Genomic DNA, 14026 nt, shown 5'->3' with positions numbered 1-14026 from the left:
ATGCTACTTAGAGACCAGTTTGTTAGACCTTATATTTTCCCCACTCAAAAATCCATAGCAGACTATCTTGAGTCCTGGTGTACCTTTGCAGTGTCTGCCATTTGAATGACCTAAGCAGTGGATACTTGTCTGCCTCTTTGCGTGTTGACCCTCTGTTGAAAATAAGATCAAGCTATGGGTGTTAAATGTGTTACTTGTCACTCTGAGTTTTGTTTTGAGGATTATAGGTTGAGGGTGGCTGGGAAGAAAAACAGAGTACTCCAAATTCAGACAACAAAAAGCAGCTCCAAAAAAGGACGTGGGAAATTCTTTCATCCTTATTTCCCCTTCCTACCCAAACTAAAACAGCAAGATTATACCACAGAGGAAGTTATTTAACTAAACATCCCAATGTGCATAATATAGCAAAAAGGAAATAGTTCTTTTGCTACTTTTCACGTACCAGAAATGTCACTCTGGGGTGTAGAAGAAAGTACCTCCACCATCAAACACACACAATTAAAATGAAAGAAGCCAAGGACTACTTTACTTTGAAAGACCACCAAAAATATAATACATTTAACTTCATAAGGAATCTTCTAAACATCGCCTTTTATTTACAGATTACTTGTTATACCTTAGTTTGGAAGTGAATAAAATTATTTTTGAATTTTGAATGTCGGTTTTAGATATACGCTGGAAACACTATGCTGTGGTGACAATATTGTAAAGTAATTAACCTCCAATTAAAATAAATAAATTTATATTAAAAAACTAAAACAAAAATAGTCCAAGGAATTACAATATTCTATCAGAACCATTTTGTTGTTGTTGTTCATTGCGTGAGTATTCCTGTGTATCTCACTTCAAAGACCATTGGCTCTTTGAAGACCCCCTTTCTTGTGTTGAGCAAAGTTTTAAGTTTTTCTGCAAAAAGATATCTATACTCATATTTTAAATTGCTGCATATGGTAATTAAACCAATCAACAAATTCATCTGTTCCAAGATTCTTGGAGATGGTGACTCTTTTAAATTTTCATATGGTCTCTTGTTGTGGAGACTGAGTCCTTTTCAGGATCTTCAAAGAAACTAAAATATGATGTATTGCACATGATTTAATGAATAATTATGGGAGGAAACAGGTTTTCTTTGTCCTGTTAGAAATGCTAAAGGAAGCATATTTTTGAAAGATGCTCATTAAAAGTAGTTTTGAAGTCTCTGATGCTTTCTCTACTTCCGTCTCACAAAGTTGCAGTGATGTTAAATTTGAAATACTTTCAAGGCTCCTCCCCCCGCCCCCCCCCCCGCTTTTTTCCCCCTAAAGTTGTTTGTTGTCCTCAATTTGAACTCAGTCCAATCCAAGATGAACAAGTAGGAGTCCAACAAACAAGTTTGAGGTCTGAAAATTGATCTTGTTTACTGCTGTAGGACTCCCTTCCTCCCTGAGAAAGTGGCTTTTACTATTTTAGTCTTTAAAACAGACAGACTTGATTCAAGGAAAGGAATTAAATTCAGTGTGCTTGTTAATTTTGCTTTTTTCTAGAGCTTCTTTGAAGGACAGTCAGCATCTTGGGATGTAGCTAAAAAAGATCAAAATAGAGCAAAAAACAGATATGGAAACATTATAGCATGTAAGTTCTCTTATGATTCTTGATAAATGTAAAAACCAGGTGTAGAAGATAAAGGGTAAATTTGCAATTACTCCTTCTATGGTTTTAAACTTTAAAAAAAAATCCCAGAGGATGGCAGTCTGTTTATAAAGTAACCTATTTAATATTATAACAGCATTGGGTATTGGCAGCAATTCTGAAATTGTCATCATTCTCATTAATTGACTCAGATTCTTCATCTTGTGGTGATAATGTGCTGTTTGCACATAAGTGCCTGGAGGTGTCACTAACAACTGAAAATATTAGGATAATGAATATGAAGGATTTTTTTCATGCTAAATTACTATAACTCTTCCACCAAACACATTCAAGGTGGGAGTGTTATTCCTTCCATATACCTTGTTTCCTTTCTTGGAGCCAGTGCCTGAATCCCATTTGCTCCAAGTTATTTATCATTAGGGACTTCCTCCTGATTATGTCGTCAAGGTGTGTTCATGAGATAAATAAATTGATTATCATATGAAACCATAGGAGCAGTAAGAAAACTGATAGTTTAGCTTGTAACTAGCTGCTGATTTTACTTAGACTACTTTATTCTCAATTTAAATTATTTTACAGTCTCTTTTGAATACATCAGAGTTTAACCTTTGTGAGAGTAACCATAACTCTCACCAAATAAGAAGTTGAGAGTAGGGTTTCAAAATTCACTCCCTAATTCTGCGGCCCATTTGCTGTAAAGTACAGTGAGAAAAGATCCCACCCATTTAAAATCATGCCTAACAAGCAAAATTAGGAGTTAAGGCAAGTTTAGTAATTCAGAAAAATTTATGACTCAAATGATTATTTATCAGACATTATTATCATTTCTACTAAAAATTTCCTAACTATGAAGATGCTAGTCATTGAAGCTTTCTTAACAGAATATTATCATCAAAATAAGTAATGAGCTCGTTAAAGTTCTTGCATTTTTTCAAATGACTGGTATCCAGTGAAATTTTGAAAGTATATTATGGCTAATCTGTTGTTAACCACTGAATTATTTTAAGTTTCTACTAGGGTCATTGTCTCAAAACAGGGGGGAAATTTAATAGCTTTTTTTTATCCTTTAAAAATCTTAGATGATCACTCCAGAGTAATTCTGCAACCTGTTGAGGATGATCCTTCTTCAGATTACATTAATGCCAACTATATAGATGTGAGTATTTTTATCCTGCAGTATGCCCGATTTATTGACTTATATATATATATGTATATATATAAATCTTTTCCTTTTTATTACCTATAAAGTGATTGCTAGCTTTTTAAAATAAAGAACAAACTGTACACTTTTCTTTGTTCTGCGTCCTAGTACTTACTGACGTTGTTGTGCTTTCTTTCACACCTGACTTTGGTTTGGGCTGTAGATTTGGCTGTACAGGGATGTAAGTACCACTATATGTAAATAACAGCACCCTATTATAAATACTTAATGTAACCACTCTTAATTACAGTTTTTACTAATGCTTACTACTAGTTCTTTCTGCATGCTTCACCTAACTAGCCTCATACAGTATATCTATGTTCATTTTTCTGTAACTCCTTTACATGTGTAAAGATCTATTTTACCTCCCTCCCTTTTCTATGTTTAGAAAAGCAGGATCATTTTTAGCTTTTGACAATTTATTATGTACTCGAGTTTTATTTGTTGATGGTTTCTGTTTCTGGCTTTTATCCTACCCTTCCCTAAACATATGTGAGAAGCTGGATAGTATGATGTGTATTAGTGTTTCTGAAATTTTACTTTTTTACATTTGACTTCTGATGTTAAAAATGGGTAGGGAGACTATTTTGTGGTGTGTGGTATTGGTTTGTTAAGTATTAAAATTACTTAGGCAAAATAATTACAAAATTGCATTTATAAAATACACATATCACACATATATATTGAATCATAAAAATGAAAGTTTGTTTTGATATACATTCCACTGTTCAGTGTTGGTTAAGACATATGTACATGCAGATCCTTTGTTTAATGCAAGTAATTATCAAATAAAATAAAATATTTAGGATGCAGTATATTATATCCAAGAAAGACAGGCTCTGTTCATATTTCTTGGTTCAAAATCACACTGGAAATTGCAAGAATGTTAATTCATCCCTCTGTCCCTTGCTTTCCTCATCTTTACAGTGGGGATAATAACAATACCACTAACCTCATCATTTTATTGTGAGAATTAAATGAAGTAATTCATGTTGATCATTTAGCACAATGCCTAGCACATATTAAGTACTCATTAAACTTCACTATTTAAAAAAATAGTTCAGGCATACTGAAATGAATTAATTCTAAATTTGCATTACTTGTAAGGCAAAAGATAGAAATATCAACAATTACAGCAAATATGATACATTTATAGATATGCAAAATATATAATTAGGATCTAACTTTTTATAATTTCTTTAAATAATAAATAATTTTATTGTATTCATTAAGTTCATGTTTTATATTTTGTGACTTGTCATTATTTACATATTTGAATTAGTGAATTTTATTAACTATAGTCTTTGAGTATATTGGTTAAATTTTCGATCATTATTTTACTCTCATTCAATATGGAAAACTAAACAGTCTACTCTCTAGAATAAAAATATCAACAGTTCTCTGACAAATTTGTACTTGTTCTTACCTATTTAGTTTAACCTTGGTTTTCTGCCAAGACCCTGGCAGGACATTTGGTCCTATCCAAAACATCCGTTAAGACATTTGGTCCATACCAAAACATCCTTGATATTTGCTCCTTTCCAAAATGTTCATGGAGACATTTGGTCCATGCAAGAAGTCCTTGATATTTGGTGCCATCCAATACCATTTGGCATGGACCAAGTATGCTCATGGACATTTTGGACAGGAACAATTTTTAAGGACCTTTTGGCATGGACCAAATGTCTTATGGACACTTTGGGCACAACCAAGGGTCCTGTAAATATCAACAATTTTTGGTATGCACCAAATGTCTTATAGATGTTTTGGATAGGACCAGATGGTCTGCTAACTCAAGCTTTTACTAAAACCCTTTGCTGAAGACACAACAAAGACAAAGCTTAACCCTATGAACATTTTTGCTACTAATGATCTATTGAAATTCAAATCAATTGAAAGCAACTGACAACTTATCTTTTATTTGGAGTAGTTTCTTTATGAAACAATATCAAGTGCTTAACCACATAAAACTCTTGGCACACTATAAAAATAAAGAAAAATGTGCTAAACCTTTTGTTCAGGATAAGATGCATTTTTTAAAAAGTTTTTTTCCCTATATATGTGTGTACCTATAATTATGTGTGTGTAAATTAATATTATCAGCACATACAAAATAGTTTTGGCAGATTCCTGAACATATTATCAAATAGAAATATTCTGTAAAAAAAATCTCAGCAGGACTTTGACTGATGCACACATGCATTGTCCAGCTCTAACATTGGAATGTTCTGTTATTTTTTTATGGTTCTAATATGTCGTTGTCCATTTGTAATGCAGTGTGTTGTACTTTTGGATGATAAAATAAGAATTAATTTTTTTGGACACAGTTTTGCCAGGAATTAAACCAAAGATTAACATGAAGGCATAAACATTGTAGTGAAACCAAACAAAATCTATAAAGTTATTTCCTAGCAAGCAAAACTCAATTGTGCAATATGTATTCTAATCAGACCCCTTAAAATATTTAATTTTTGTTTTATTTTTACCTTTCAGATAACCTAGGTTTGAGAAGTGAACTATGAGTTCACTACTCATTTCTGGACTTTTTACTATAACTTAATCTTAACAGGTGGTTGTCTTCATCTTTTTATGCCTTCATTCATTTATTTCTGACACAGATATAAAATGATGACCACTTTGTTCTCCTATTTTAGGGCTACCAGAGACCAAGCCACTACATTGCGACTCAAGGTAAAACTTTGCCCTTTTTAAATAGAGTAGAATAACCAAACAATTATAGAGTAATGAAACTTGCTTAATTCATCCATATGATGTTTTCTTGCAATTTGATGTTAAAAAAAAATCAGCTCTTCTACTTAACACTGTTCTTTATTCATCTGTATAATACAGATTGTTTTATCTCTTTAACATGTATATAAATTAAACCTTGATTTATTTTTTTAATTAAAAGTAAAATAGAAGCTGCTGGTAGTCTTTGAGATTTGGTTCTTGGTATCCGGATGTCCCAGAGCACTAGTAAACAGTGCTGGGCAGAGAAATTACTTATTTTTTGATGAAAGCAACTGAGATCTCATCTTATATAAGGTGCCTATTTCTTTGCAGCAGAGTTTGTTGGGCTGGCATGTAATAGTACCCAAGGCCAACATTGCCATGTTGGACTGAGTTGCAACAGTTTTTTTTACAAGTCAAGACTAAAACATAGGGAAGGGCTGAAGGGAACTTAGTTGAGTTCATTCTTCGTAGAAAAGTAGAAGAAAGTGAAGAAATCTTGTTAGAGTGGCACATTGGGGAATAAAAGTATCCTAACGACCATACCAAGATACCTTTAGTTATCTCCCCAAACTGACCACTGACCATCAGATAAGAAAACTGCACATCTTACTTTATAAAAAAGGAAAGTAAAACAAAAGTTAATTTGCTGTTTTTACACAGGTTATTTTCTAAGTGTTTTTCCCATATCTTTGGAGTTACTGAGTTTAATTAATTATAAACTCTTTAAAGTTAGAAAGATCATCCATGGTGAATGATATTCTTGTTTCATGCTATTAGGGTAAAGTTTAGCCCAGTAGATGCTTTTGCAGCTCAGAGATGATACCATAAATTAGCACATGTCCTTATATATCTGATAGTTCTTCATTAACCCCTAAACTTGCACTGTTTATAAATGATGTGTGTATATTTAATTAGTAATGTCTGCTGTTTGGTTGATGGTGGCATAAGACTTCCTATTTTGCTATTTACATGAAGATGAATTAAAGTAACTTAGAGACAGATACAGCCCCTGCTTCCCTGGTGGCTCAGTGAATAAAGAATCTGCCTGCTAACACAGGAGACACAAGTTTGATCACTTGGTCAGGAAAATCCCCTGGAGAAAGAAATGGCAACCCACTTCAGTATTCTTGCCTGGGAAATCCTATGGTCAGAAGAGCCTAGTGGGCTATAGTCCATGGGATTGCAAAGAGCTGGACACGACTAAGTGGACTATACAACATCAACAAGAGAGATATAAGTACTCTAAAAACTAGTGCTATCTTCTGAATTTGAAAACACAGAAGGCAAACTGAAGCAAACAAACTTGTATACACCTATTGTTTTGCCTTTAGTGTGAATTTAGATTTGAATTGAAGTACTTTTAGTGACATTTTGTGCTAGGCCTTTACAATTTCTACTTTGGTTCATTTAGTTTATATTGTTCTTTTTCTTATCTACACTTCTTTTTACCTACACAATTTCTCTGATAACATACTATTCAAATTAATTTTTTATAGGCCCAGTTCATGAAACAGTGTATGATTTCTGGAGAATGATCTGGCAAGAGCAGTCTGCATGCATTGTGATGGTCACAAATTTAGTTGAAGTTGGCCGGGTAAGAGGCAAAAAACACCCTGTGTGTTATAAAATATGAGTATAAGTTGAACAGCAATACATAACACACTTAGAATAGAATACCATTCAATTGTTTGAAAAACTTTCTTAGCCATAGCATTTCAACTGAGTGCTCCTAAGTGAATCTTTGATTGCTAAGAAATTATTTGATTTCTCATGTAGTAAAGTAAATAAGCTTTGATTTTATGTTAGAATCTAGTTGCATTGTCAGGCTTGTATGTTTTTATGAGATTATGCAAAATCTTTCTATCTATTGTGTTACAGATTCTTTTATTTATCGATTTTTTTTATTATTTATGGATTTTTAAACTGTCTTTTAACTATGACCTGAAGAGTTATCACTGAAATTAAATCATCTTGATTAATGTGTATTACATATTCAGGTTGACCTATATATACTTTTTGTCATTTAGGTTAAATGCTATAAGTATTGGCCTGATGATACTGAAGTTTATGGTGACTTCAAAGTAACTTGTGTAGAAATGGAACCACTTGCCGAATATGTAGTTAGGACATTCACCCTGGAAAGGGTAAGTACCTTAACATTCTACAAAATTAAGTATATTGAAATTGTTTCTTTTTTCTTAAAATCCCTGTCAAGAGTTGTTATAAGGATGCTATAAAATCCATCTATTTATTTATTCATTTCACAAATATTTATTTGAGAGCATAACATGTACCAGGTATGTTTCTGAACCTTGAGACATGTATTAAACCCTTTCTTTTGTGGAGCTTATAATCTGTTGCGGGGAGAAAGGCAATAAAAATTAATAAATAAAAACATCATATCTTTTGAAAAGTGCCATGTATAAAAATAATGTAGGGAATGGAAAAAGGGAACATTGCTGAGGCAGAGGAAGGAATAGTTTACAGTTTTAAAAGAATGATCAAGAAAGGAGTAGTTGAAAAAATAACATGAGTGGAAGAAGCACAAGCTAGAATCAAGATTGCCGGGAGAAATATCAATAACCTCAGATGTGCAGATGACACCACCCTTATGGCAGAAAGTGAAGAGGAACTAAAAAGCCTCTTGATGAAAGTGAAAGAGGAGTTGGGAATGCAAACTAGTACAGCCACTATGGAAAACAGTGTGGAGATTCCTTAAAAAATTGCAAATAGAGCTGCTTTATGACCCAGCAATCCCACTGCTGGGCATACACACCGAGGAAACCAGAATAGAAAGAGACACATGTACCCCAATGTTCATCACAGCACTGTTTATAATAGCCAGGACATGGAAACAACCTAGATGCCCATCAGCAGATGAATGGATAAGAAAGCTGTGGTACATATACACAATGGAGTATTACTCAGCCGTTAAAAAGAATACATTTGAATCAGTTCTGATGAGATGGATGAAACTGGAGCCGATTATACAGAGTGAAGTAAGCCAGAAAGAAAAACACCAATACAGTATACTAACACATATATATGGAATTTAGAAAGATGGCAATGATGACCCTGTATGCAAGACAGCAAAAAAGACACAGATGTGTATAGCGGACTTTTGGACTCAGAGGGAGAGGGAGAGGGTGGGATGACTTGGGAGAATGGCATTGAAACATGTATACTATCATGTAAGAATCGAATCGCCAGTCTATGTCCGATGCAGGATACAGCATGCTTGGGGCTGGTGCACGGGGATGACCCAGAGAGATGTTATGGGGCGGAAGGTGGGAGGGGGGTTCATGTTTGGGAATGCATGTACACCCATGGTGGATTCATGTCAATGTATGGCAAAACCAATACAGTATTGTAAAGTAAAATAAAGTAAAAACAAAAATTAAAAAAAAAAAAAAGAAAGTGAAAGAGGAGAGTGAAAAAGTTGGCTTAAAGCTCAACATTCAGAAAACGAAGATCATGGCATCCGGTCCCATCACTTCATGGGAAATAGATGGGGAAACAGTGGAAACAGTGTCAGACTTTATTTTGGGGGGCTCCAAATCACTGCAGATGGTGATTGCAGCCATGAAATTAAAAGACGCTTACTCCTTGGAAGGAAAGGTATGATCAACCTAGATAGCATATTCAAAAGCAGAGACATTACTTTGCCGACTAAGGTCCGTCTAGTCAAGGCTATGGTTTTTCCAGTAGTCATGTATGGATGTGAGAGTTGGACTGTGAAGAAGGCTGAGCGCTGAAGAATTGATGTTTTTGAACTGTGGTGTTGGAGAAGACTCTTGAGAGTCCCTTGGACTGCAAGGAAATCCACCCAGTCCATTCTGAAGGAGATCAGCCCTGGGATTTCTTTGGAAGGAATGATGCTAAAGCTGAAACTCCAGTACTTTGGCCACCTCATGTGAAGAGTTGACTCATTGGAAAAGACTCTGATGCTGGGAGGAATTGGGGGCAGGAGGAGAAGGGTACGACCGAGGATGAGATGACTGGATGGCATCACTGACTTGATGGATGTGAGTCTGAGTGAACTCCGGGAGTTGGTGATGGACAGGGAGGCCTGGTGTGCTGCAATTCATGGGGTCGCATAGAGTCGGACACGACTGAGTGACTGAATTGAGCTGAACTGAACTAAAGGCTTGAAGCAAGTGAGGTAGAGAGTAATATGACTATAGCCCATGGAAGGATTATATCCCAGGGGTGTTGTCCCTGGCAGAATATTCCTGATGGAGGGAACAGTGATTTTATAGACCTAGAAGCATGATATTCCTGTCACAGTGAGAAATATACTAGAGTCTAGGGTATTGAGAGATAGGTAAGTGAAAGGGAAAGAAATGTGATTTAAAGTCAGAGAAATCACAGAGCCAGATAAGTGAGGTCTTGTGAGCCACTATGATTTTAGTTTGTATGAAAGGTAAAAGTAGCCAGCCATTGGAGGGTTTGAGCCCAGGAGTAACATAATCTGACTTTTAAAAAAAAAAAGGTTCAGAAAGACTAATGCTAGTGGGCAGTGTGAGAGGACTAAAGTAAGACAGAAGTAATAACATACACTGTTACAGAAAAGTTTAATAAATTTGATCATACAAAAGTATAAAATTATCTGTATCAAAAAATTAATTAAAAGATACACACACAACAAAGAAATTGTGATTATTTATTATTTTTAACTCATAGCTTTAATATAAATATAAAGGAAATATCAGAATCTCTGCCCCACAAAAAAGCAACTGCTAACATGCCTATTGAAAATGTTTAACCTCATGTGCTGATATACCATTTTTTACCTTCAAATCAGCAAGCACGTTTAGAAAAAGAATAATAATCCTGATTGATTTTAAGAGTATGATGAGGCATATTTTCATGTGTTGCTGATCATATTTAAATTGCCATAAACCCTCTGGCTTTCCAGGTGGCGCTATTGGTAAAGAACATGCTTGCCAATACAGGAGACATAAGAGACATGAGTTCAATCCCTGGGTCAGGAAAATCCCCTAGAGAAGGGCGTGGCAGCCCACTCCAGTATTTCTTCCTGGAAAATCCCATGGACAGAGGAGCCTAGCAGGCTACAGTCCATAGGGTCTCACAGAGTTGGACACAACTGAAGCAAATTAGCACACATGCACACAAGCTCTCTGTAAATCAGTAAAGCAGTGCATCTACAGAATATTAAAATATTGATATCGTTTGACAACTAGTTTTACCTTCCATGCACCTATCCTAAGAAATTTATTTAAACTACAGTTGACTTCATGGGCTTCCCTAATTGTTCAGTTGGTAAAGAATCCACCTGTAATGAGGGAGACCCGGGTTCCACTCCTGAGTTGGGAGGATCTCCTGGAGAAGGGAAAGGCTACCCACTCCAGTATTCTGGCCTGGAGAATTCCATGGACTGTATAGTCCATGGGGTCGCAAAAGTCAGACACGAATAAGCGACTTTCACTTTCAGTTCACAATGACTTCATATATAGTCATAGATATTTTACATAGCCATCAATGTCCACAATAAAGTTATACATCCATGATCTAGAAATACCACTCTTTATAAATGATACTTAAAAGTAATTTTACAAACATAAAAAATAATTAGGGGAAATATTAAGTGGAAAATTACCAGTATACAGAGCAATATAATTATTATCACATGTATAAAGTATGTATGAAAATTTCTTAGACAAATCAAGAATAAATAAGCAAAAATATAGGAGATTTCAAGAAAAGAACCATCAAACATGATTTAATGAATAGTTAGATTCCATTATCATTGAAAGAATTTGGAATATACATTCTTCTTATAACTTCGTTTAAGTTTTATGAAAAGTCAATCATGCCTTTGCTGTCCACCTGGAACTATCATAGCATTGTTCATCGGCTATGCGTGCATGCTAAATCACTTCAGTGGTGTCTGAGTCTCTGTGACCTTATGGGCCATAGCCTGCCAGCCTCTTCTGTTCATGGGATTTTCCAGGCAACAAAATGAAGTGGGTTACTCTGCCCTCCTCCAGGAGGTCTTCCCCACCCAGGGATTGATCCCACCTCTCTTTATTTATTAATTTTATTTTTATTTTTAATTTTTTTTATTTTTACTTTATTTTACTTTACAATACTGTATTAGTTTTGCCATACATTGACATGAATCCACCACGGGTGTATACAAGCTCCCAATCCTGAATTCCCCTCCCACCTCCCACCCCATATCATCTCTCTGGATCATCCCCATGCACCAGCCCCAAGCATCCTGTATCCTGTATTGAACATAGACTGGCACTTTGTTTCTTACATGATAGTATACATGTTTCAATGCCATTCTCCCAAATCATCCCACCCTCTCCCTCTCCCTCAGAGTCCAAAAGTCCGTTCTATACATCTGTGTCTCTTTTGCTGTCTCGCATACACGATCATCATTACCATACTTCTAAATTCCGTATATATGTGTCAGTATACTGTATTGGTGTTTTTCTTTCTGGCTTACTTCACTCTGTATAATCAGCTCGAGTTTCATCCATCTCATTAGAACTGATTCAAATGTATTCTTTTTAATGGCTGAGTAATACTCCATTGTGTATATGTTCCACTGCTTTCTTATACATTCTTCTGCTGACGGACATCTAGGTTGTTTCCGTGTCCTGGCTATTATAAACAGTGCTGCGATGAACATTGGGGTATATGTGTCTCTTTCTATTCTGGTTTCCTCGGTGTGTATGCCCAGCAGTGGGATTGCTGGGTCATAAGGCAGCTCTATTTGCAATTTTTTAAGGAATCTTCACACTGTTTTCCATAGTGGCTGTATTAGTTTGCATTCCCACTAACAGTGTAAGAGGGTTCCCTTTTCTCCACATCCCCTCCAGCATTTATTGCTTGTAGACTTTTGGATCGCAGCCATTCTGACTGGTGTGAAATGGTACCTCATTGTGGTCTTGATTTGCATTTCTCTGATAATGAGTGATGTTGAGCATCTTTTCATGTGCTTGTTAGCCATCCGTATGTCTTCTTTGGAGAAATGCCTATTTAGTTCTTTGGCCCTTTTTTTGATTGGGTTGTTTATTTTTCTGGAGTTGAGCTGCATAAGTTGCTTGTATATTTTTGAGATTAGTTGTTTGTCAGTTGCTTCATTTGCTATTGTTTTCTCACATTCCGAAGGCTGTCTTTTCACCTTGCTTATAGTTTCCTTTGTTGTGCAGAAGCTTTTAATTTTAATTAGATCCCATTTGTTTATTTTTGCTTTTATTTCCAGTATTCTGGGAGGTGGATCATAGAGGATCCTGCTGTGATTTATGTTGGAGAGTGTTTTGCCTGTGTTCTCCTCTAGGAGTTTTATAGTTTCTGGTCTTACGTTTAGATCTTTAATCCATTTTGAGTTTATTTTTGTGTGCGGTGTTAGAAAGTGATCTAGTTTCATTCTTTTACAAGTGGTTGACCAGTTTTCCCAGCACCACTTGTTAAAGAGATTGTCTTTACTCCATTGTATATTCTTGCCTCCTTTGTCGAGATAAGGTGCCCACAGGTGTGTGGATTTATCTCTGGGCTTTCTATTTTGTTCCATTGATCTATATTTCTGTGTTTGTGCCAGTACCATACTGTCTTGATGACTGTGGCTTTGTAGTAGAGCCTGAAGTCAGGCAAGTTGATTCCTCCAGTTCCATTCTTCTTTCTCAAGATTGCTTTGGCTATTCGAGGTTTTTTGTATTTCCATACAAATCTTGAAATTATTTGTTCTAGTTCTGTGAAAAATACCTCCGGTAGCTTGATAGGGATTGCATTGAATCTGTAGATTGCTTTGGGTAGTATACTCATTTTCACTATATTGATTCTTCCAATCCATGAACATGGTATATTTCTCCATCTATTAGTGTTCTCTTTGATTTCTTTCATCAGTGTTTTATAGTTTTCGATATATAGCTCTTTAGTTTCTTTAGGTAGATATATTCCTAAGTATTTTATTCTTTTCATTGCAATGGTGAATGGAATTGTTTCCTTAATTTCTTTTTCTACTTTCTTATTATTAGTGTATAGGAATGCAAGGATCCCACCTCTCTTATGTCTCCTGCATTGGCAGACAGTTTCTTTACCAGTAGCACTACCTAGGAAGCCCCTCATTGGCTATACTCCAATATAAAATAAAAAGCTAAAAAGAAATCAATCACAAACCTAGTTATAAAGGAAACTTAAATACATAATAAAAATTCAAAATGTTTCCAAAATCCAGTGGAAAATAACAACAAATCACTGACCAGCAACTCCCCAAATTAGGCTCAGAAATCACCAAAGGCCTCTTGTGAATATCTTTGAATGAACTATTGCCTCCTGATGCAAAGAGCCTACTCATTAGAAAAGACCCTGATGCTTGGAAAAATTGAAGGCAGGAGGAGAAGGGGCCGACAGAGGATGAGATGGTTGGATAGTGTCACTGACTCAATGGACATGAGTTTGAGCAGGCTCCAGGAGATGATGAAGGAC

At 35.4% G+C, this 14026-nt stretch overlaps 1 protein-coding gene across 3 annotated transcripts in view; it reads left to right on the top strand.

The window, feature by feature from the left end:
* The window catches only part of PTPRK (protein tyrosine phosphatase receptor type K), a 619247-nt gene that overhangs the window by 585378 nt on the left and 19843 nt on the right, over positions 1-14026 (top strand). For all 3 annotated transcript variants that reach the window (XM_069598358.1, XM_069598357.1, XM_069598360.1), the window contains 5 exons: positions 1524-1611; positions 2709-2785; positions 5485-5521; positions 7060-7157; positions 7591-7707. In XM_069598358.1, coding sequence (XP_069454459.1) covers positions 1524-1611; positions 2709-2785; positions 5485-5521; positions 7060-7157; positions 7591-7707 — 417 coding nt within the window. The remainder of the gene's footprint in view (positions 1-1523; positions 1612-2708; positions 2786-5484; positions 5522-7059; positions 7158-7590; positions 7708-14026) is intronic.

This window comes from Ovis canadensis, chromosome 8 (genome assembly GCF_042477335.2).
Source record: "Ovis canadensis isolate MfBH-ARS-UI-01 breed Bighorn chromosome 8, ARS-UI_OviCan_v2, whole genome shotgun sequence".
NCBI lineage: Eukaryota > Metazoa > Chordata > Mammalia > Artiodactyla > Bovidae > Ovis > Ovis canadensis.
This window is presented reverse-complemented; position numbering and strand designations above follow the sequence as displayed.